The sequence below is a fragment of the Rhinatrema bivittatum genome, chromosome 19 (genome assembly GCF_901001135.1).
Source record: "Rhinatrema bivittatum chromosome 19, aRhiBiv1.1, whole genome shotgun sequence".
In the NCBI taxonomy this organism is placed as follows: Eukaryota; Metazoa; Chordata; class Amphibia; order Gymnophiona; family Rhinatrematidae; genus Rhinatrema; species Rhinatrema bivittatum.
Window position 1 is genome coordinate 21,033,226 of NC_042633.1, and position 20,018 is coordinate 21,053,243.

Here is a 20,018-nt window from a genome sequence, read left to right on the forward strand (position 1 = left end):
TCACCCCCTTTCCAGTGAAGGAATTGGCACAATTGCATCCAGCCTTTGTAAACGGTGCAGTGTATCTCATATGGCCTCTCATTTATTTCAGGACACGCAATGGGACACCATGAATTCCTCCCTCATTGGACAAGAAAATTCTAAGGCGTAACAGTTTCTTAACACCTCTAAAAGCCACTGGTCCGTCGTGATCTTGGTCCATTCTTCATAGAACAGGAACAACCTCCCTCCTGCTTCCTCCTACGAATGGACCCACCCAACTTCATTGCAAAGCCTTTCCTCCATTGGTAGCCTGACCGGAGCCATCTCTGAAGGTTCTGCGGCCACCCCGAAAGGATTGCCGCCTTCCCGAGGTCTGCTTTTGGCTTGAACCTGAGGCATTCTTGACAGAACGAAAACGCTTGACATCCCGAAAACGGGACCATGACAGAAAGGTTTTCTTAACTGCCTTCTTGTCTTCCGGCAACTTGTTGCCCTTGGACTCCCCCTGATGTTTCATCAGCTGTTCCAAATCGTCTTCCAATAGGAGCTTTCCCTTGAAAGGAAGACTGCAAAGCTGCAACTTGGACCACACATCCGCTGACCAATTCCATAACCACAAAAGTCTCCTTGCTGCTACCATATTCCTGGCCGACGTCCAGACCAAGGCATAAAGTGCATCCGCCACATAGTCCACTCCGGCCTCCAGCCAGGCTGCCTGACTGGAGACCCAGAACTAGGCTCCTTCTCCTGTGCCTTCTGTACCCAGCGCAAACTGGCCCTCTGCATCAGGCTACCACAAATCGCCGCCTGTAGACTCAAAGCTGAGACTTCAAATATTCTTTTCAACTGAATTTCCAGCTTACAGTCCTGTACATCCTTCAATACAGCCAATCCCACCACCGGGATTGTGGTCTTTTTGGTCACTGCCAAGACAGCAGCTTCCACCTTAGGTAGCCTCAGCAAGTCCAAGGTCTCTTCTGTCAATGGGTACAACTTCACCATCACCCTACTGACTTTCAAGCCAGCTTCCGAAGTATCCTGCTGCTGGTTTACCAGCTTCTTCACCTTCTTGGGTAAGGGAAATGCCTTCAGTGGTCCCCTTAGCCAGCCAGCACCGGATCCACACCTTCATTATCCAAATCTTCCTGGGTGACCTTGATCCCCAGTTCCTCCAAAATCTGGGGAATAAAGGGCCTTATCTCCTCTTTCCGAACAATTGAACGACCCTAGAGTTATTCCCTTCTGTCACTGGTGCTTTATCTGGGTCACCCCCATCCTTGTTCGCTCCTGGGTCATCAACTGGATCGCCCGCTGTGAGGTCATCCCCTGGATCATCCGCCGGGTGACCTCCAGTCACAAAAGGGTCTTCCGGATTCTGATCTTCTTCATCTCCCACCCCTGAGGGATATGCCAAACCCAGGTGATGAAGCAAGTACCCCGACCCACCAGTCGGGGCCATCCTGGATCTCTTCAAGCGACACTGCGGTTTCTACCCCAGGGTCCGCCTTCCCCCAGTTCCCCATCTGACCTGTGAAGGAGCAACACAAAATATGTGGAGAACTCCTCAGCCTCTGCGAGGTCATCTACATCTGGATCCTTCCCAGCCTCCGATTTCTCCCCTGAGGGAAGCCCCACCAGGGAAAGAGGAGGAAGGGAGTCCCTGGGCCCTGCCACTGCTTTCTGCCATGTGCCTGTCGGAATGGTGCCGCATGATCCCCCCCCCCCCCAGGAGCCTCCAGCGCTGACCCTGAGCGAGTGACCCTCCAAGCACTTGCAGTTCCCGCAGAGGTTCCTTAACTCCCTGAGACACATTCACAGCAAAGCACAGCAGAACTTAATTGTTGCTGCCACGATCCACAATCCTTACACTCTTTCGTGCGCTGGGAAGCCATCAGCCCACTACCTAGAAAATGCGCTCCAGGCATGCCTCAGGCGAATCCTGCAACTGGCCAGAAAACTCTTCCGCAGAACCCCGAGAAATCCCAGCATCGTCGGGTAGATAGCTCAGCACTTCCCTACAGCGATTGCTGCCTCGAAGCTGCAGCACTCGCAACAAAATGGTCAGCCACTGCTCCTGTTCTTTATTTTTTCTTTAAAGGAGCCACAGCCTAGCACTGCACACAGAAGGAAAACAAAGTACTTTCCAGTTGCTGACCGCCACCACGGGAAGAAGTTCTTTGAGGGGATGAAGGAGCCAGAACCCTTGCTATCAGACCACCGGGATGATGCAGGCAAAAGCAGTTCAGGGATCAACAATCCCTCTGCCTGGCTCAACCTAAGGGTTGGTCCACAAAGGTACCTAGCATCTCAGGAAGCTCATGAAGTAGATTCTGTCTCTTCCTGCCTTTTCTTTTCTTTTTTTTTAACTACTCTAAACCAGACTGCAGGTTTGCACCTCTACAATCTGCTGGAGACAGATAAATACTTCAGGACTGCAGGTGGCACTTTCAGTTATGGAGCAGTGCATCAAAGATTTTGTTCTCTACCTCCATCTGCTGGTAGGGATGCAAAACCCACTTGTCTGGACTGATCTGGGGTACAAACAGGAATGGAAAATAAACAGCAGGTAAGCTAATAGTTGCTCTGTTATCTTCCTTTCTGGAGTGTAGGTCTCTGGGAATAAGTAGTTTAATTCAGACCTGTTCATGTAGATTCGTTTCTCTGTGTATTGTCCTATGCCATGAATGGGATCCTCGTAGGGTTCGTTGATGACCACTTCTACCCCTTCCCCATCCGTGCTCTGCTCATGGCTGTGTTTGCTGATCATGTAGAGTTGTCCTATTCTGTACTAGAGAGAGAAAGATAAGGAAAAGCTTTTTTTTTTTTTGAGGTTGCAGATTTCAAAATCTAAAGAACTCTTGTTGGAACAGGATCTCTCTTGCTATGGGTTCTTTACCTGGACTGGGAGTATTTCCCCTAAAGCTTCCAGCCCCACCATCTGAATTTGCTGTATCCCCCTCCATCTCCCCATACGGTTTCATGTCAGTGAGAGGGACCTGGGGGTTTCGCCTACTTGAAATCCAGATGCTGCCTAAATATCAAGCTTAAACCAGCATGAAGACATTTTTCGGCCCAAAGGGCCTTCACCTTGGATCTCTCCGGAATCCATTAAAGGTGAACTTGATTGGTCTGTATAAACCGCTTAATCCTGTATGGTCTCAAAAGTCCATGTAGCTGTACCATCCATTTTGATAGTCCGTGAAGTGGTCTCACAATTTGGCAATTCTCCAGGACCAATATGGCTACAAAAACTTCACAACCTAAGCAATGGAACGAGTTACCTGGGGACGCACTGGAGGGGAAGATTTAGGTACAGTGGATGCTCTCTGAATGAAGGTGACATCCTGAGGGTTCCCTCAAAGTCCCCCCCCCCCCCCAATCTTTCTGTAATTCTAGATGACTTCATAAGGGCCCTAGCAGTCCCAGCTTTCTCTTATCTAGATGAAGTCTTCTCGGCTCCATCTGTCTCTGATTCTTCCTGAACCCATGAGTTTCCCCCATCCCGTAGCCCTGTCTTTCTCAAATTGTAGCTAGTAATGTGGTAGATAATGGCATGGCCTCCTGAAGTCTCTTCCAGCATTATCTTTCTGTTTTCTAGATGACCTCCTGAGGTCCCTTCCAGCTGTATAGTCCTGTTATCTAGATGACCTAGTGAAGTCCCTTCCAGCTTTATCTTCTTGTTCTGCTTTATTGGCTGTGTTCAAAACCTGGATTGCTCGCTGAAATCTCTGGGGTTCCTCTTCCAGGGGCTGCTGGGTAGAATATGCAGATGAGACTTCCAGACATTTTCTGCAGTAAATGGTGCGAGGCCTCTGGAAGCTGGGGCTGTGGAATTCGAAGTCTGGATCGCTCACTGTGACCTCTGGAGTCTTCTGCTGCCAAGATGTTTACCTTGCTATACCTTATCAGTTTATTAGATCTTATCTGTTTTTATTTGGTTTTATATGTCTTGATTTTACATGGTAATTGTGTTTAGTAGGAGTAATTTGTTGCAGATTTTATACATAAGGAATCTAATTCAAAACAAGAGTTAATAAGCTGGGTAACTAGGAAGATACAGATAGATTAACTGTAGTGTTTGAGAATCATTACCAGACACATATAAAATAAATCCATAGACTAAAAGTAGTTTAGGTTAGCTTTACATCCCTGCTCCCTTAGAAATTTTAAATCGATAAATCAACAAAATTATTATGCAGGAAGTAGTCCAGTAGCGAGAGAGAGGCTTTCCAGACTTTTGTACTGAGTGCCACATGTATGATTATCTCCCAGCTGGCAAGAGGTCACATGTGTGTGCTAAGTGCAAAGACCTCCAATTCTTCAGAGAATGAATCCAATCTCTGGAGGCTAGAGTGGCAGACCTGGAGGAACTAAGAGAGACAGAGAGGTATATAGAGGAGACCTTCAGAGACATAGAAAAAAAGTCCCAATCTGGTAGCTCCTATGCTGCTTTAGAGAAGAAAGGTCACCTGGAAGGAGAGCATCAACTTGATGAGGCACGAAGCAATCCTGTAGCTAGGACCTGCCTTCAAGATGATGTAGTATACTCTCAAACTGAGGATAGATCTCCAGAGGCATGTGCCCAGGAGGGAAGGGTTAGGATGGCTGTTATAATTGGTATTCAATTATTAGGAAGGTTGATAGCGAGGTGGCTGGTGGATGTGAGGATCGCTTGGTAACTTGCCTGCCTGGTGGTGGTGGACCTCACGCATCACATAGATAGGATTTTAGATAGTGCTGTGAAGGAGCTGGCTGTCTTGGTACATGTGGGTACCAATGATATAGTAAAATGCAGGAGGGAGGTTCTGGAAGTCAAATTTAGGGTTTTAGGTAGAAAGCTGAAATCCAGACCCTCCAGGGTAGCATTCTCAGAAATGCTCTCCGTTCCACGTGCAGGACCCTAAAGGCGGGCAGAGCTCCAAAGTCTCAATGCATCGATGAGATGATGGTGCAAGTAAGAGGGTTTTCGATTTGTTAGGAACTGGGCTTCATTTTGGGGAAGGGGGCCTTTTCTGAAAGGATGGGCTCTACATTAACCAGAGTGGAACCAAGCTGCTGGCACTAACCTTTAAAAAGGAGATAGCGCAGCTTTTAAATTAGATGATGGGGGAAAGACGACAGTCGCTCAGAAGCGTATGGTTCAGAATGATGTATCTTTGAAGGATACTAAGAGAACAGGGAAAATAGGGCATCCCAGTAGAGAGGTTGCAATAAATGCCAAAGGGGATCAGGTGCTTTTAAGTAAAGAGCAGAAAGATTCCAAATTACCCCGTCAACTGATGAGCCGGTTGTTAATTCAAACAGGAAACATACTTTGAAACATCTATATACAAATGCTAGAAATCTAAAAAATAAAATGCGAGAGTTGGAGTGTATAGCACTGGATGAAGAGGTAGATATAATTGGCATTTCAGAGACCTGGTGGAAGAAGGATAACTAACAGGACACTGTAATACCTGGGTACAAATTACATCAAAATGATAGGATGGATCAAATTGGTAGAGGGGTGGCGCTATATGTTAAAGAGAGCAGGATAAAAGTTCTGCAGGAAACAAAATTCAATGTTGTGTCTTTATGGATAGAAATTCCAGGTGAAAAAGGGAATAAAATAATAATGGGGGTGTATCACCGTCCACCTGGCCAGACTGAACTAACAGACAATGAAATGCTAAAAAAAATTAGGGAAGCTAACAAAATCAGCAGCACAGTAATAATGGGTCATTTCAATTACCCCAGTATTGACTGGATGAATGTTACATCAGGACATTCTAGAGAAGTGAAGCTCCTAGATGAAATAAATGACTGCCTCATGGAGTAGCTGCTACAAGAACCAGCGAGAGGGGAAACTATTTTAGACCTAGTCCTTAGTGGAACACAGGATTTGGTGCGAGAGGTAACGGTGTTAGAGCCACTTGTTGCAGTCTGTGAAGCTGCAGACCAGGTGTGAACCCTTGGGCCGAACTACCCCAAGATAGGGCAGGTCGGGAGGCGGAGCCACAGGCAGAGATCTTCACCCGGGAACCAGGAACCCCCCAGGAGGAGCCCATAGGGTCCTAGAACCTTGGGACTTAGGAGCACAGTGTAAGTCTCTATAGTAGAAGAAGGCCTGGGCAGAGAGAAGGGTAAGGAAGTCCGGTAGACTGTGGCCTAGTTGGGTCCAGCGGTGCTGGAGCAGAGGGTGAGCAGATACAGAGTCTCTAGCGTGCCAAGCACTGAAGCACGCTGAAGCAATCCGTGAGCAGGAACGGAGTCTGTAGCGTGCTGAGAACTGAAGCAAGCTGTGAGCAGGAACGGGGTCTGTAGCGTGCTGAGAACTGGAACAGACTGTGAGCAGGAACGGAGTCTGTAGTGTGCTGAGAACTGAAGCAAGCTGTGAGCAGGAACGGAGTCTGTAGCGTGCTGTGGACTGGAACAGACTGTGAGCAGGAACGGAGTCTGTAGCGTGCTGAGAACTGAAGCAAGCTGTGAGCAGGAACGGAGTCTGTAGCGTGCTGAGAACTGAAGCAAGCTGTGAGCTGAAATGGAGTCGAACCCAAGTCAGGTCGGCAGCCGGCTGGAGCGGAATCAGGCACGAGCAGGGTCGGTGGCCGGCAGCGAGCAGAAGTGGAGTCAGGAACAGGCTGAAGTCAATGGCAGGCGGCAAGCGGAGTCAGGAACAGGCTGAGGTCAATGGCAGGCGGCAAGCAGAAGCGGAGTCAGGAACAGGCTGAAGTCAAAACAGGAACGTGGAACAAGTGAAGCGCAACTTAGAACTACTATCCAGTAGCGACCCTCGTTGCAAGGCAATGAGATGGTAACCGAACGCCGGTTAAATCGGGCTTGGGGCGTGGCGTCGTTAAGCCGGGCGTGGCCAGACTTCCGGCGGCTGTGCATCCATAGTGCGCATCCTCACGCGCGCACGTGGCAGCAGGGAGGTGAACCGGTAATGGCGGACGCTCTGAAGGGTCGGCAGAGCCGCGGGAGCGGCGTTTCCAGCACTGTAGGTAAGCGCCGTGCAGAGCGGGTAGAGGGGAAGCGGTGGAGACCGCAACACCACTTGGCAATAGTGATCAGAACATTATCAAATTTGACTTAACTGGAGGGAGCACAAAAAAGAAATCTACTATGACAGCATTTAACTTTCAAAAAGGTGACTATGATAAAATGAGGAAAATGGTTAGGAAAAAACTGAAAGGAGCAACTGAAAAGGTTGAGTTTAGCTCAGGCAAGGATGATGTTTAAAAATACCATCTTGGAAGCCCAGAACAGATGTATTCCATGCATTAGAAAAGGTGAAAAGAAGGCTAAACGACTAACGGCATGGTTGAAAGGTGAGGTGAGAGAGGCTATAATATCTAAAAGAACATCTTTCAAGAAATGGAAAAGGAATTTGAATGAAGAACACAGGAAACAGCATAAGTGCTGGCAAGTCAAATGCAAAGCATTGATAAGAAAGGCAAAGAGAGAATTTGAAAAGAAGCTTGCTTGGAAAGCAAAAACTCTTAATAAAAACTTTTTCAGGTACATTCAAGGTAAAAAGCCTGCGAGGGAGTCAGTTGGACCATTAGATGATCAAGGGGTAAAAGAAGCAATTAGGGATGAGAAAGCCATAGACAGACTAAACTAATTACTTGCTTCAGTATTCATTGAGGAAGATAGAAGAGTTATACCCATGCCAGAAATGATATTCAAAGGTGATGATTCAGAGGAACGGAAACCAATCTCAGTGAACCTGGAAGATGTATTAGAGCAAACTGACAAACTAAAGAGTAGCAAATCAACTGGACCAGATGGAATACATCCCAGAGTGCTGAAAGAACTGAGAAATGAAATTGCAGACCTGCTATTGGAAATTTGTAAACAATAACATCATCTATAGTACCTGAAGACTGGAAGGTTGTCATTGTAATGACAATTTTTAAAAATGGATCAGGGGGTAATCCAGGAAATCACAGACCAGTGAGTCTGACGTCTGTGCCAGGCAAAATGGTAAAAACTATCATAAAGAACTAAATTGCTGAACATATAGATAAGCATAGTTTAACGGGACAAAGCCGACATGGATTTAGCCAAGGGAAGTCTTGCCTCACAAATCTGCTACATGTTTTTGAAGGTGTAAACCTGTGGATAAAGGTGAGCCAGTTGATATAGTGTATCTGGAATTCCAGAAAGCATTTGACAAAGTCCCTCATGAGAGACTTCTTAGGAAATTAGAAAGTCATGGGATAGCTGGCAGTGTCCTATTGTGGATTGAAGATAGAAAACAGAGTGTAGGGCTAACTTTTAAATTTTCCCAATGGAAAAATGTGAATAGTGGAGTGCCCCAGGGATCTGCTCTGGAACCGATGCTTTTTAATATATTTATACATGACCTGGAAATGAGGTGATGAAATTTGCCAATGACACAAAATTATTCAAAGCTGTCAAATCACAAGAAGATTGTGAGAAATTGCAAGCAGACACTGCAAAACTGTGAGATTGGGCATTCAAATGGCAAATGAAATTTAATGTAGACAAGGGCAAAGTGATGCACTTAGGGAAGAGTAACCCAAATTATAGCTACAAAATAAAAAGGTTCCACGTTAGGAGTCACCACTCAGGAAAAGGATCTAGGTGTCATCGTTGAAAATACATTGAAATCTTCTGCTCAGTGTGCAGAAGCGGCAGCCAAGAAAGTAAATAGAATGCTAAAGATTATTAGGAAAGGAATGCAGAATAAAACAGAGAATATCATAATGCCTCTCTATCACGCCATAGTGGGACTTTATCTTGAGTATTGTGTTCAGTTCTGGTCACCACATCTCAAGAAAGATATAACAGAATTAGAAAAGGTACAGAGAAGAGCGACCAAGATGATAAAGGGGATGGAACAATCCCCATATGAAGAATGGCTAAAGAGGTTAGGACTCTTCAGCTTGGAGAAGAGACGGCTGAGGGAGATATGATAGAGGTCTATAAAATAATGAGTGGAATGGAAGGAGTAAATGTTAAGCAGTTGTTTACTCTTTCGAAAAGTACAAAGACCAGGGGGACACACAATGAAGTTACTGGGTAATACATTTAAAACTACTACTGGGTACTACATTTAAAACTAATAAGAGAAAAAAATTTTTTACTCAGTATAATAAGCTCTGGAATTTGTTGCCAGAAGATGTGGTGAAAGCTATTAGTATAGCTGCGTTTAAAAAAGGTTTGGGGCGGGGAGTAAAGATGGCTGCCTGAGCAGACGCTCCTAACGCTGCTCCCTCTTTCAGTACTTGTAAAAGCTTTAATTAAAAATAAAATGCCCCATAAGAGAAAGGGGAAAATCAGAATTTACCCGGCTGAAGCTGGTATTCCCCCGGACCAGCGTTTGATATCGAAGTTTGCTGCTACTTCGCAGGTTTTTTGGGCTTCCAGCCCCACTGGCGCAGTGAGGAGAGGAGCTCCACTGTCACCCAGGGAGGTTTCGCTGAGCCCGCCTGATCCCACACTTCCTCCCCTAGTTTCCCCTCCAGTTACTGCCTACACTGCCAAGGCGCAGGATTATGACATCACCGGAGAGCCTCAGTTGGCCGGGGACACCGGCAGTTACCCAGAATTGGCTTTGTCTGTGCCCAGGTCGAAAGGATTGAGGTCCCGGAGGAGAGAAGTGCAGCTGGCGGTACTGACCCCCTTCAGGGGGTAGAAGGAGTTGTGGAAAGAGACACTGGAGAAGACAGCTTCCAGATGGTGGAAATAAGAAAACCAGAGGTCATCACACTAGACTCATTGTGGGATCTAGTGGCAGGTATGTCCACCATGTTCAAAGAACAGTCTCGCCAGGTAGATTCTTTGGGGAAGAAAATAGACGTGGTAACTAAAGAACAACAACTGGCAGTGCAGGAGCACGCACAAGCTATCCAGCCTATAAAAAAAGCTCTACAAGATTCCTCTGCACGAACTACTCGGAATTGTATAACATCTTCTAGGAGATTGGAATCTCTTGAAAACTACCTAAGGCATTTAAACCTGAGACTTTTAAATTTCCCTAAAATCCTGGGTGAACTACCAATTATTACCTTTAAAAGATATTTACAAGAGGCCTTAAAGATTCCCCCTGAACAGATACAGTCGATAAAGAAGATGATCTTTCTGGTTCAGAGACTGGGTCCTACTCAAATCTCAGTAAACAGGCCTGATTTCCTAAATTTAACAGAATACCTTGAAAATACAAATCCGGAAATTACAGAGAGAGCAGTACTGTTTGTTTCCCTATATGCTGAACAGGATTTCAGTTATATTATGAGATCTTACTTTAAAAATTGAAATGCTCAATTTCATGGAGATACTGTTCGAATATACATGGACTTGGCAAGGGCTACTCAATTAAGACGTAAAGCTTTCTTATCGATGCGAACTGAAGTAAATGCTCTGGGAGCAATATTTCAACTGCGCTATCCATGTAGATGCGTAATAAGGATATCCAGTAATACCTATGTATTCTTTAACCCAGAGCATTTGAGGGAATTTTTGAATGGTAGAGGGCAGAATCCAGCCAATCTTTAAACATCTTGGGATTAATATAATATGTACTGTGAATGTTAACAGCCGATTTCCTTTGTTTATAACATATTTAGATGCTCCTTATTCTTATAGTAAACTACTCTCCCGCATTTTCTTATAAATTTGAGAAATGATAATATTTTATTTCAGCTAATATGTATAATTACTATCTAAGTAAAATATATTTCTCAAACAAAGTGTATCTTTGTTCATATATCTGTAAAATGATAAACAGAAAAGAAAAAAAAAAGGTTTGGACAAGTTCCTGGAGGAAAAGTCCATTAACAATTATTAAGGAAGAGTTGCAGAAATCCACTGCTTATTCTTGGGATAAGCAGCTTGGAATCTATCTAGACTTCTGAGGTCCCTTCCAGCTGTAACTTCCTGTTATCTATTCTAGATGACCTCCTGGAGTCCCTTCCAGCGGTATCTTCCTTTTATCTATATGTCCTCCTGAGGACTCTTCCAGCCTTTGTCCATGCTTCTAGATGATCTCCTGAGGTCCCTTCCAGCTATATATTCCTGTTATCTTATCTAGATACTTAGACCTCCTGAAGTCCTTTTCAGCTGTATCGTCCTGTTATCTAGATGACCTCCTGAGGACCCTTCCAGCCTCATTTTGCTATGCTTCTAGATGACCTTCTGAGGTCCCTTCCAGCTGTAACTTCCTGTTATCTAGATGACCCCTCATTTTGCCATGCTTCTAGATGACCTCCTGAGGACCCTTCCAACTTCATTTTTCCATGCTTCTAGATGACATCTTGAGGTCCCTTCCAGCTGTATCTTCCTGTTATCTAGATGACCTTCTGAGGTCCCTTCCAGCTGTAACTTCCTGTTATCTAGATGACCTCCTGGGATCCCTTCCAGCCTCATTTTGCCATACTTCTAGATGACCTCCTGAGGTCCCTTCCAGCTGTATCTTCCTGTAATCTAGATGACCTCCTGAAGACCCTTCGAGCCTCATTTTTCCATGTTTCTAGATGATCTCCTGAGGTGCCTTCCAGCTGTATCTTCCTTTTATCTAGATGACCTCCTGAAGTCCCTTCCAGCTGTATCTTCCTGTTATTTGGATGACCTCCTGAAATCCTTTCCAGCTGTATCGTCCTGTTATCTAGATAACCTCCTGAGGTCCCTTCCAGCTGTATCTTCCTTTTATCTGGATGACCTCCTGAAGTCCTTTCCAGCTGTATCTTCCTGTTATCTGGATGACCTCCTAAGGGCCCTTCCAGCTTCATTTTTCCATGTTTCTAGATGACCTCCTGAGGTCCCTTCAAACTGTATCTTTCTATTATCTAGATGACCTCCTGAATTCCATTCTATTAGCTCCGTCTTTCCGTGATTCTACCACCGGTGCTGCTCAAGGGACTTGTGTTTTTCTGCAATCAAACATAGTCTTCGTTTCAACCTTGAAATAAAATCGTTGGCGACATATTTTCTCCACTACTGGGGGTTTTAAAAATTGTTTTACATAGTTTGCCACAAACGTGGTCACCAAGCGGCTCTTGCTCCTCCATGCCCTGTTGCAGGGCATCTGGTGTAGTTTCCACCTTTCTAGGGACATGGAGGGAGGGTCCCATCCTAGGGCTAAGCACCATGCCCTCAATCAATAATTCTGAACTTGCCAGCTATCCAGCAGGTATTCCTTGATTTATGGGGAGGGTCGCCAAGCTCCGGCAGACCCACATTCGGATGATGATGGGAAGCTTCCAGTCGCCCTCGGCAGCTAAAGCAGGGACGGAGAAAGTAAAAACCCACCTGGAGGGAGGGAGGGGGGAGGATGGCAAAGAAGGAAGAAACCAAACAAATTCCACAGAACTACTGAAGGAGAAAATCGGCTAAGGAACACGTGCGCCCACGTCAGGTTCATTTCTTCACCTCCCACCCCAACGTGCTCGGTTTTGTTTTTGTTTTTTTTGGGGGGGGGGGGTTGTTGTTGTTGTTCTAACCACAGAGGGGACCGCCCTCCTATGCTTTTCCCGGCCCTCAGACTGGCAGGTCGGGACACGCCTCGGTGGAAAAGAAGCCGAGCAGATGAAAGGAGCCGCGGCGGCGGGCGCAGAACGCTCGCGCACGCGCTCGCCGAGGCAAGAGCGGCACCCGCGCCGCCGCAAGGGCTGGGAGAGCGCGAGTTTGAGCGCGCGGTGCGGGTCAGGCGGCGGCTTCTTGCCACGCGCGGCGCGCGCGCGCTGCACCGGCCGCCAAAGTTGCCGGACGGGCTCTGAAAGCGGAGGGGGTGGGGGGGGGTTGTTCTAATGGGGACTCGACATCTCGCAGGCCCCCTTCCCGCCCCTAGGAGGATCGGGGGCCCGCTTTTGAGCGTAGCACATGCCCCGAGGCTGTTGGCATTTCAGAACCCACCCGTTCTCAGAAATTGTGCCAGGAAACCTGTTCTGCACGTACGGAAAAGGTCACTGGCGTCTCCCTCTGGTATTTTTAGCCCCTGCGCTCTCTGCTTGTAGCCGGAGACTCTGTGGTGGGTGTAGAGGGTCCGCACTCTCCCTGTCCTTCTTGGACACAAACCCCCTCCCCGATTGCAAACCTTTTCAGTGGGAGGTGCCGGGTACCCCCAAATCTCGGAAGTGTTTGCTGCTTGGTGGGGAGAAGGTGGCAGGGCAAGGTAGGAGGAAAGGAAAATCCCGTAATTCAGCGTCACTGGTGGGTGTGGAACTAGAACTCGGAGCTCTCGAGATCGCACAGCAATGCCGAAGCCCAGGCCTGTGTTGAAAAGGCCTGGGTCACGTGTGTGTGGTCTTGACTGGCCCCTGAAGCGTGGTAAGGATTAAATGAAGCCAGATGGGGGTTATGGGTGGGAGATATATATATATATATATATTTTATTTTTTTTTGATCTGTCAGATTCCGACTTGCGGAGAACCATCGCAGACACCATTCGCCCACGTTACATTAAAAAGGCCTCATTCTTGTCCGTAAATCTATTCGGAGAAAAAGAGGGGGCAGCATTTTGGAGGAAAAAGCTGGTAAACCTCAGTTGTGGCGTTGAAGAACCGGTTCTGCAGTGAATTCCGCCCTGGGGGGGGCGCTTTCTTTCCGCCCTAAATTCATACAATTAAAAACAAAAAAACAACAACCCCATGGTAGAAGTGGCCCAGCGCCTGCCCTGCCGGATGTAGCCGCGTTGGCGTGCTCTGATGCCTCCGTGTGTTCCGGGTGCAAACCTGTCTTCTGCTCCCTCTTCCCTCTTCCCTCCCTTTTCTTAATGATTCAGAAGGTCGTTTACAGCATTTATTTAGTACACGGGTACAAGGAGTCCCAACCCGGAAGAGCTGACCGTCTAAGTGGGTACCCCAGGCACCGGCAGATAAAGTGACTGGGCCCAAAGTCATAAGGAACGTTGGTGCTGGAAGTGTGTTTTTGAATCCTGGTTTTCGGCCCCTTGCTCTTACCACTAGCCGCCCATGCCCTTTAATTCCAAGACCTGCCTTTTAGCTGTTCTGTGATTATTTTATACTCCCAGCACCGCGAGGTACTGTCTTAAAGCCCCTCTCTGTATTTGTCTCAGCTCTGTGACTCCCTCCCCATGACTGTATTTTCCCTTTCTTTGTTTACTGCAGAGTGGCAATGGCAGAGGAAGCTTAGGCTGTGTTCTAAGATGCAAGTTCAAGCTTTCCCACAATGATGAGAGTCAGTATGCAAGGGCTATCCTGTCGGCTGCTGCCTGTGTGTGTCTGCACTGTGACTCCCATTTCGTGGCCACCTCTATTTACTGGTTAAAAGCTTTCCCTTTCTCTGTCCCTTCACAGCGGTAACACGGTAGGCAAAGCTCAAGGGTGGGTTCTGTGTTATATGTTAAAGCCATGCCCCCCATCTCTGCCTACCAAAAATCAGTGTGAAAGAGTGATCCAGCTGTGTGCCATCTGCCTGCATCTCTCCTCTGGGACTCCCTTTTGCTGCTCCCCTCCCCCATATGTGCAGCCTCTGCCCTGCAGAGTGGAAATAGACACCAAACCCCAGGGAGTGTTCTTTTAGCAGCAACAAATGTTGCACGATAGCCTCATGATCTTGACTAATTCTGCACTAGGGAAATGGCATTTCATGCTCCTGGGATCTGTTTTCCACCAGGCAGTCCCATCATTGCACAAAAAAAAAAAAAAAAAAGATTATTTATTTTTTACTGTGGTAAGCGGAGGTAGTAGTCTGCAGAAAGATGGATTGTAATGCAGAACGCAACCTGAGCTTTCTCTGCTATTGCCATTCTGCAGTAACTGAGAGAGAGAGAGGAAATTCCTCACCCTCCTCCTCCCTTTTAACCAGTAAGCAAAGGCAGATAAGAGGCAGAAATCAGAGCAGAGAGGCATGTCGCCCAGAGGGCTTGCTTTGGCAAAATGGATTTTTTGCAGGATTTGTTTTCTTTGTTTAAATTTTATAATCGCTATCCTGCCAGTGTCATCTTCACACTCATTTCCAAGTGAAAATAAGTATTTGAAACTCCAAGCTAGCTGTTCCTCCCCACGGATCTCTGGGTGAGATCACCAGCAGAAAGGTGTGTTGGGGGGCAGGTGGGATTGCAGGCAGCTATTCCCTACCTGCAAACATCACCCCTTCCCTTCCCCCACCCCCTGCCTCATTCCAGACAGCTGGCAATGTGGACCCATTGCCCTTTGTTCAATGAATAACTGGGCCAAGATGAAGCCACAACATCTCACCTCTCCCAGCAAGCCTCTCTCTGTCTTCTTAAAGAAGCGGTTTACCATGTTAAAGCTTCCTTATCTTTAGCGATGTCTCCCTAAAGCATCTTTTGAAATTGGAAAGCGTGACTACAGCATGGACAGTTGATAAAACTGATCTTCATCTCAGTCCCTTGCAAGCATCGCTCTGATACTTGGAAACTGTGAACACAGCACGGACAACTGAAGAGCCCCATGCAGGAGGCGTCACACTGCTACACGAAAAGCATGAATACAACACAGACAGCTGAAGACCAGATCTTCATTAGAGTTCCCTGCAGGCGTCACAGTGATACACTTAAAGTGTGAACACAGCACGGATAGCTGAAGAGCAGAGTTTAATCATCTCCCCCCCCCCCACACACACACACACACACACACACACTCATCTCACCAGTGCACAGACATTTGAAGAGCGATGTCCCTTCCACGTTTGCTCACGGCACTGAGCTTTGCATAGAAATTTGCATTCAGTTGGCACAAAGTGTGATTATTGTTTTGGGGGGGGGGGGGTTGGCAAGCGCCCTGTGCGCCCATTGATTCAAAGATTGGGTTTTTTTACTCTGAAGTCCCAGAACTGAGAAACTGAGCTCACTTCTATGCCAAGTTTCTGCATCAGCAGGCCAGTCCCTTGCCCAGTATCCCAGGCTGGTGCAGTACTCCCCTGCACCCCTACCTCCTTGCTGGGGGGGGGGGGGGGGGCATGCAGTCATGTCAGAGGCTCTTCCTCTCTCCCCCCAACCTGCAAGAACAGACATGGGCAGAGAACTCCAGCAAGCTCGAGTTCAGCTCAAGAGACCTGATGGGAATTGGGCCTCCATTCCCCTCCCCCCCCCCCCCCCCCCCCCCCCATACTCCTGTCAGGGCAGGGTCTCCTTGATACCAGGAACTGTGGAGAAGCTCCCGCTGTGCAGGGTGCATCTCAACCCCAGTGAGGAAATGGCATCTTTTGTTTCTACTTTCTGACTTTATGTGACCCTTACCTCCTCCACCGTCAGAGGCATGCAGATCCGGTACTCCTTCACCAGCATCCCTGTGCCCTGGACTGCGGAAGCCTCTGCCTTGCCCCGGTAGCAGTGAAACAGCAGCCTCCCTCCCGCCCGTACCTACTTCCTTCACCTGGTGCCTCGCGCGCGTCTCCCTGCCCCCTTTACTGCTGGCAGACACACCTGTGCACGGGACTTTAAAAAAATATTTTGCCAAAACTCCACCTACCTCTGTACAGTCAGAAAAAAAAAGTTAACCCCTGAAAGGTCCATTGGGTTTAGGCACCTGTATTTGGGCAGGATAGTGTAAGACCTCTCCAGTTCCCTTTCTCCCAAACAGATAAGGGAGAAAGGGAACTGGAGAGGTCACTGGGAATCGGAGCAGTATGAGGCTGGGAAGGACCTCAGGGGGTCATCTAGAGTCAGAGAAAGATGGAGCTGGGAGGGACCTCAGGGGGTCATCTAGAGTCAGAGAAAGATGGAGCTGGGAGGGACCTCAGGGGGTCATCTAGAGTCAGAAAAAGAAGAGGCTGGGAGGGACCTCAGGAGGTTATATAGAATCAGAAAAAGATGAGGCTGGGAGGGACCTCAGGAGGTTATCTAGAGTCAGAGAAAGATGAGGCTAGGAGGGACCTCAGGGGGTCATCTAGAGTCAGAGAAAGATGAGGCTGGGAGGGACCTAAGGGTGTCATCTAGAGTCAGAAAAAGAAGAGGCTGGGAGGGACCTCAGTGGGGTCATTTAGAGTCAGAGAAAGATGAGGCTAGGAGGGACCTCAGGGGGTCATCTAGAGTCAGAAAAAGAAGAGGCTGGGAGGGACCTCAGGAGGTTATCTAGAGTCAGAGAAAGATGAGGCTGGGGGGACCTCGGGGGGTCATCTAGAGTCAGAGAAAGATGGAGCTGGGAGGGACCTCAGGGGGTCATCTAGAGTCAGAGAAAGATGAGGCTGGGAGGGACCTTAGGATGTCATCTAGAGTCAGAGAAAGATGGAGCTGGGAGGGACCTCAGGAGGTCATCTAGAGCCAGAGAAAGAAGAGGCTGGGAGGGACCTTAGGATGTCATCTAGAGTCAGAGAAAGATGAGGCTGGGAGGGACCTCAGGGGGTCATCTAGAGTCAGAGAAAGATGGAGCTGGGAGGGACCTCAGGGGGTCATCTAGAGTCAGAGAAAGATGAGGCTGGGAGGGACCTCAGGAGGTTATATAGAGTCAGAAAAAGAAGAGGCTGGGAGGGACCTCAGGGGGTCATCTAGAGTCAGAGAAAGATGAGGCTGGGAGGGACCTCAGGAGGTTATATAGAGTCAGAAAAAGAAGAGGCTGGGAGGGACCTCAGGGGGTCATCTAGAGTCAGAAAAAGATGAGGCTGGGAGGGACCTCAGGGGGTCATCTAGAGTCAGAAAAAGAAGAGGCTGGGAGGGACCTCAGTGGGTTCATTTAGAGTCAGAGAAAGATGAGGCTAGGAGGGACCTCAGGGGGTCATCTAGAGTCAGAAAAAGAAGAGGCTGGGAGGGACCTCAGGAGGTTATCTAGAGTCAGAGAAAGATGAGGCTGGGGGGACCTCAGGGGGGTCATCTAGAGTCAGAGAAAGATGGAGGCTGGGAGGGACCTCAGGGGGTCATCTAGAGTCAGAGAAAGATGAGGCTGGGAGGGACCTCAGGAGGTCATCTAGAGCCAGAGAAAGAAGAGGCTGGGAGGGACCTTAGGATGTCATCTAGAGTCAGAGAAAGATGAGGCTGGGAGGGACCTCAGGGGGTCATCTATGGTCAGAGAAAGATGGAGCTGGGAGGGACCTCAGGGGGTCATCTAGAGTCAGAGAAAGATGAGGCTGGAAGGGACCTCAGGAGGTTATATAGAGTCAGAAAAAGAAGAGGCTGGGAGGGACCTCAGGGGGTCATCTAGAGTCAGAAAAAGATGAGGCTGGGAGGGACCTCAGGAGGTTATCTAGAGTCAGAAAAAGAAAAGGCTGGGAGGGCCCTCAGGAGGTTATCTAGAGTCAGAGAAAGAAGAGGCTGGGAGGGACCTCAGGATGTCATCTAGAGTCAGAAAAAAGAGGCTGGGAGGGACCTCAGGATGTCATCTAGAGTCAGAAAAAAGAGGCTGGGAGGGACCTCAGGATGTCATCTAGAGTCAGAAAAAGATGAGGCTGGGAGGGACCTCAGGAGGTTATCTAGAGTCAGAGAAAGAAGAGGCTGGGAGGGACCTCAGGATGTCATCTAGAGTCAGAAAAAAGAGGCTAGGAGGGACCTCAGGATGTCATCTAGAGTCAGAGGAAGATGAGGCTGAGAGGGACCTCAGGGGGTCATCTAGAGTCAGAGAAAGATGGAGCTGGGAGGGACCTCAGGGGGTCATCTAGAGTCAGAGAAAGATGAGGCTGGGAGGGACCTCAGGAGGTTATCTAGAGTTAGAGAAGGATGGAGCTGGGAGGGACCTCGGGGGATCGTCTTGAATCAGAGAAAGATGAGGCTGGGAGGGACCTCAGGGGGGTCATCTAGAGTCAGAGAAAGATGGAGCTGGGAGGGACCTCAGGGGGTCATCTAGAGTCAGAGAAAGATGAGGCTGGGAGGGACCTCAGGAGGTTATCTAGAGTCAGAGAAAGATGGAGCTGGGAGGGACCTCGGGGGATCGTCTTGAATCAGAGAAAGATGAGGCTGGGAGGGACCTCAGGGGGGTCATTTAGAGTCAGAGAAAGATGGGGCTGGGAGGGACCTCGGGGGATCGTCTAGAATTAGCTCTGAGGGAACCTCTAGAATCAGAAAGATGGGTCATCTAAAATCTTAGGTTCCTCTAGGCCAGACCCACTGCATCCTAGCCAGACGTGTGTCTGACCCACCCTATAAAACCTTAACCGAGCTCCCTAGGGTAGCTTATGGCTTTTGACTACAGAATAAGGGTGAGTGGGTACGGTGGGAAGAGGATGGAATTACAAGTTTGACTAGTAAGCTGCTGGGACCTCCGATCTGGGGCATGAGTTTACCAGTTCCCAGGGCAGGGGCAGGGGAAAGAAGCAAGTCTTTCTTTGAGGGTGAGGTGCCCGGCTGTGGTGTGTTTCTTTTATGCCTCTTGTGAGGTTTCCTCAGATGGGGTGGAGGGGATGAACCTGTTCATAGCTGGGCCCGGGACATACGCTGCTCTCAAGGCTGCGCTCTTCACAGAACTGGAGCACTCTTTCTCTATCTGTCTTCCTCCCTCTCCTGCGGCTGCATCCTCCCTCACACTGATTTACAAGCCAATACTGCTTCCGTCTGCATCGCCCCTTTTTTTCCTGCTTTCCCTGACTCTTGAGTTTCCTTTTTTGGTCGGTTTGTCTCTTTCTGTCATAGAGAAGGTCTCTGGACCTAGCCAGATGAGGATATGAAGGGAGACTGAGGAGGGAACAGCATTTTTTCCAGGCCCTGTCCTTAACCCTGGAGTTAGTAGTGCTTAAGGGAGTAGTCCTGAGATCCCTCCTTGGTCACAAGTTGGTGTACCTAAGTTTTAATTAAAACAGAATAAACAAAAAGAGTTGTCTTGGCTCGGTATGCCAGGCCTGGTGGAATCTGGCTTGGGTCGGTTAAGGGAGGGAGCCGAGAAACCCTCGTATCCGTCAAATTAGTACGGTCCTTTATTGATGCACCCCAGATTCCCTTGGAAAATATAACTGTAAATATGTCTTCCTCTATGCCACCCCTCCCCCATCTATCTTCTCATTTTCACATGTTATATGTTCTCTCTAAATGACTTTGTTAATTAACCTGCAAAGTTAGTATATGTATATTTATCTCCCTAACCTTAGCATTTAAGTTACTATGTTACAATGTGAAATAAGCAGCCTCTGCATTCTTTGTGTTCAGTTACATGTAAACCGATGTGATAGCTCGATCGAATGTC

At 48.0% G+C, this 20,018-nt stretch overlaps 1 protein-coding gene across 3 annotated transcripts in view; it reads right to left on the reverse strand.

The window, feature by feature from the left end:
* The window catches only part of LOC115080726 (cytoplasmic phosphatidylinositol transfer protein 1-like), a 51,174-nt gene extending 34,861 nt beyond the window's left edge, over nucleotides 1–16,313 (reverse strand). Inside the window, exons 1-2 of one of the 3 annotated variants that reach the window (XM_029585104.1) lie at nucleotides 16,154–16,313; nucleotides 2,622–2,765 (exon numbers count right to left, since the gene is read on the reverse strand). In XM_029585104.1, coding sequence (XP_029440964.1) covers nucleotides 2,622–2,749 — 128 coding nt within the window. In that variant the 5' untranslated portion in view covers nucleotides 2,750–2,765; nucleotides 16,154–16,313. Of the gene's footprint in view, nucleotides 1–2,621; nucleotides 2,771–12,240; nucleotides 12,380–16,153 lie in introns of those variants that run through there. The other 2 variants (XM_029585102.1, XM_029585103.1) reach the window with 2 other exon arrangements.
* Between the last annotated feature and the right edge of the window lie 3,705 nt (nucleotides 16,314–20,018).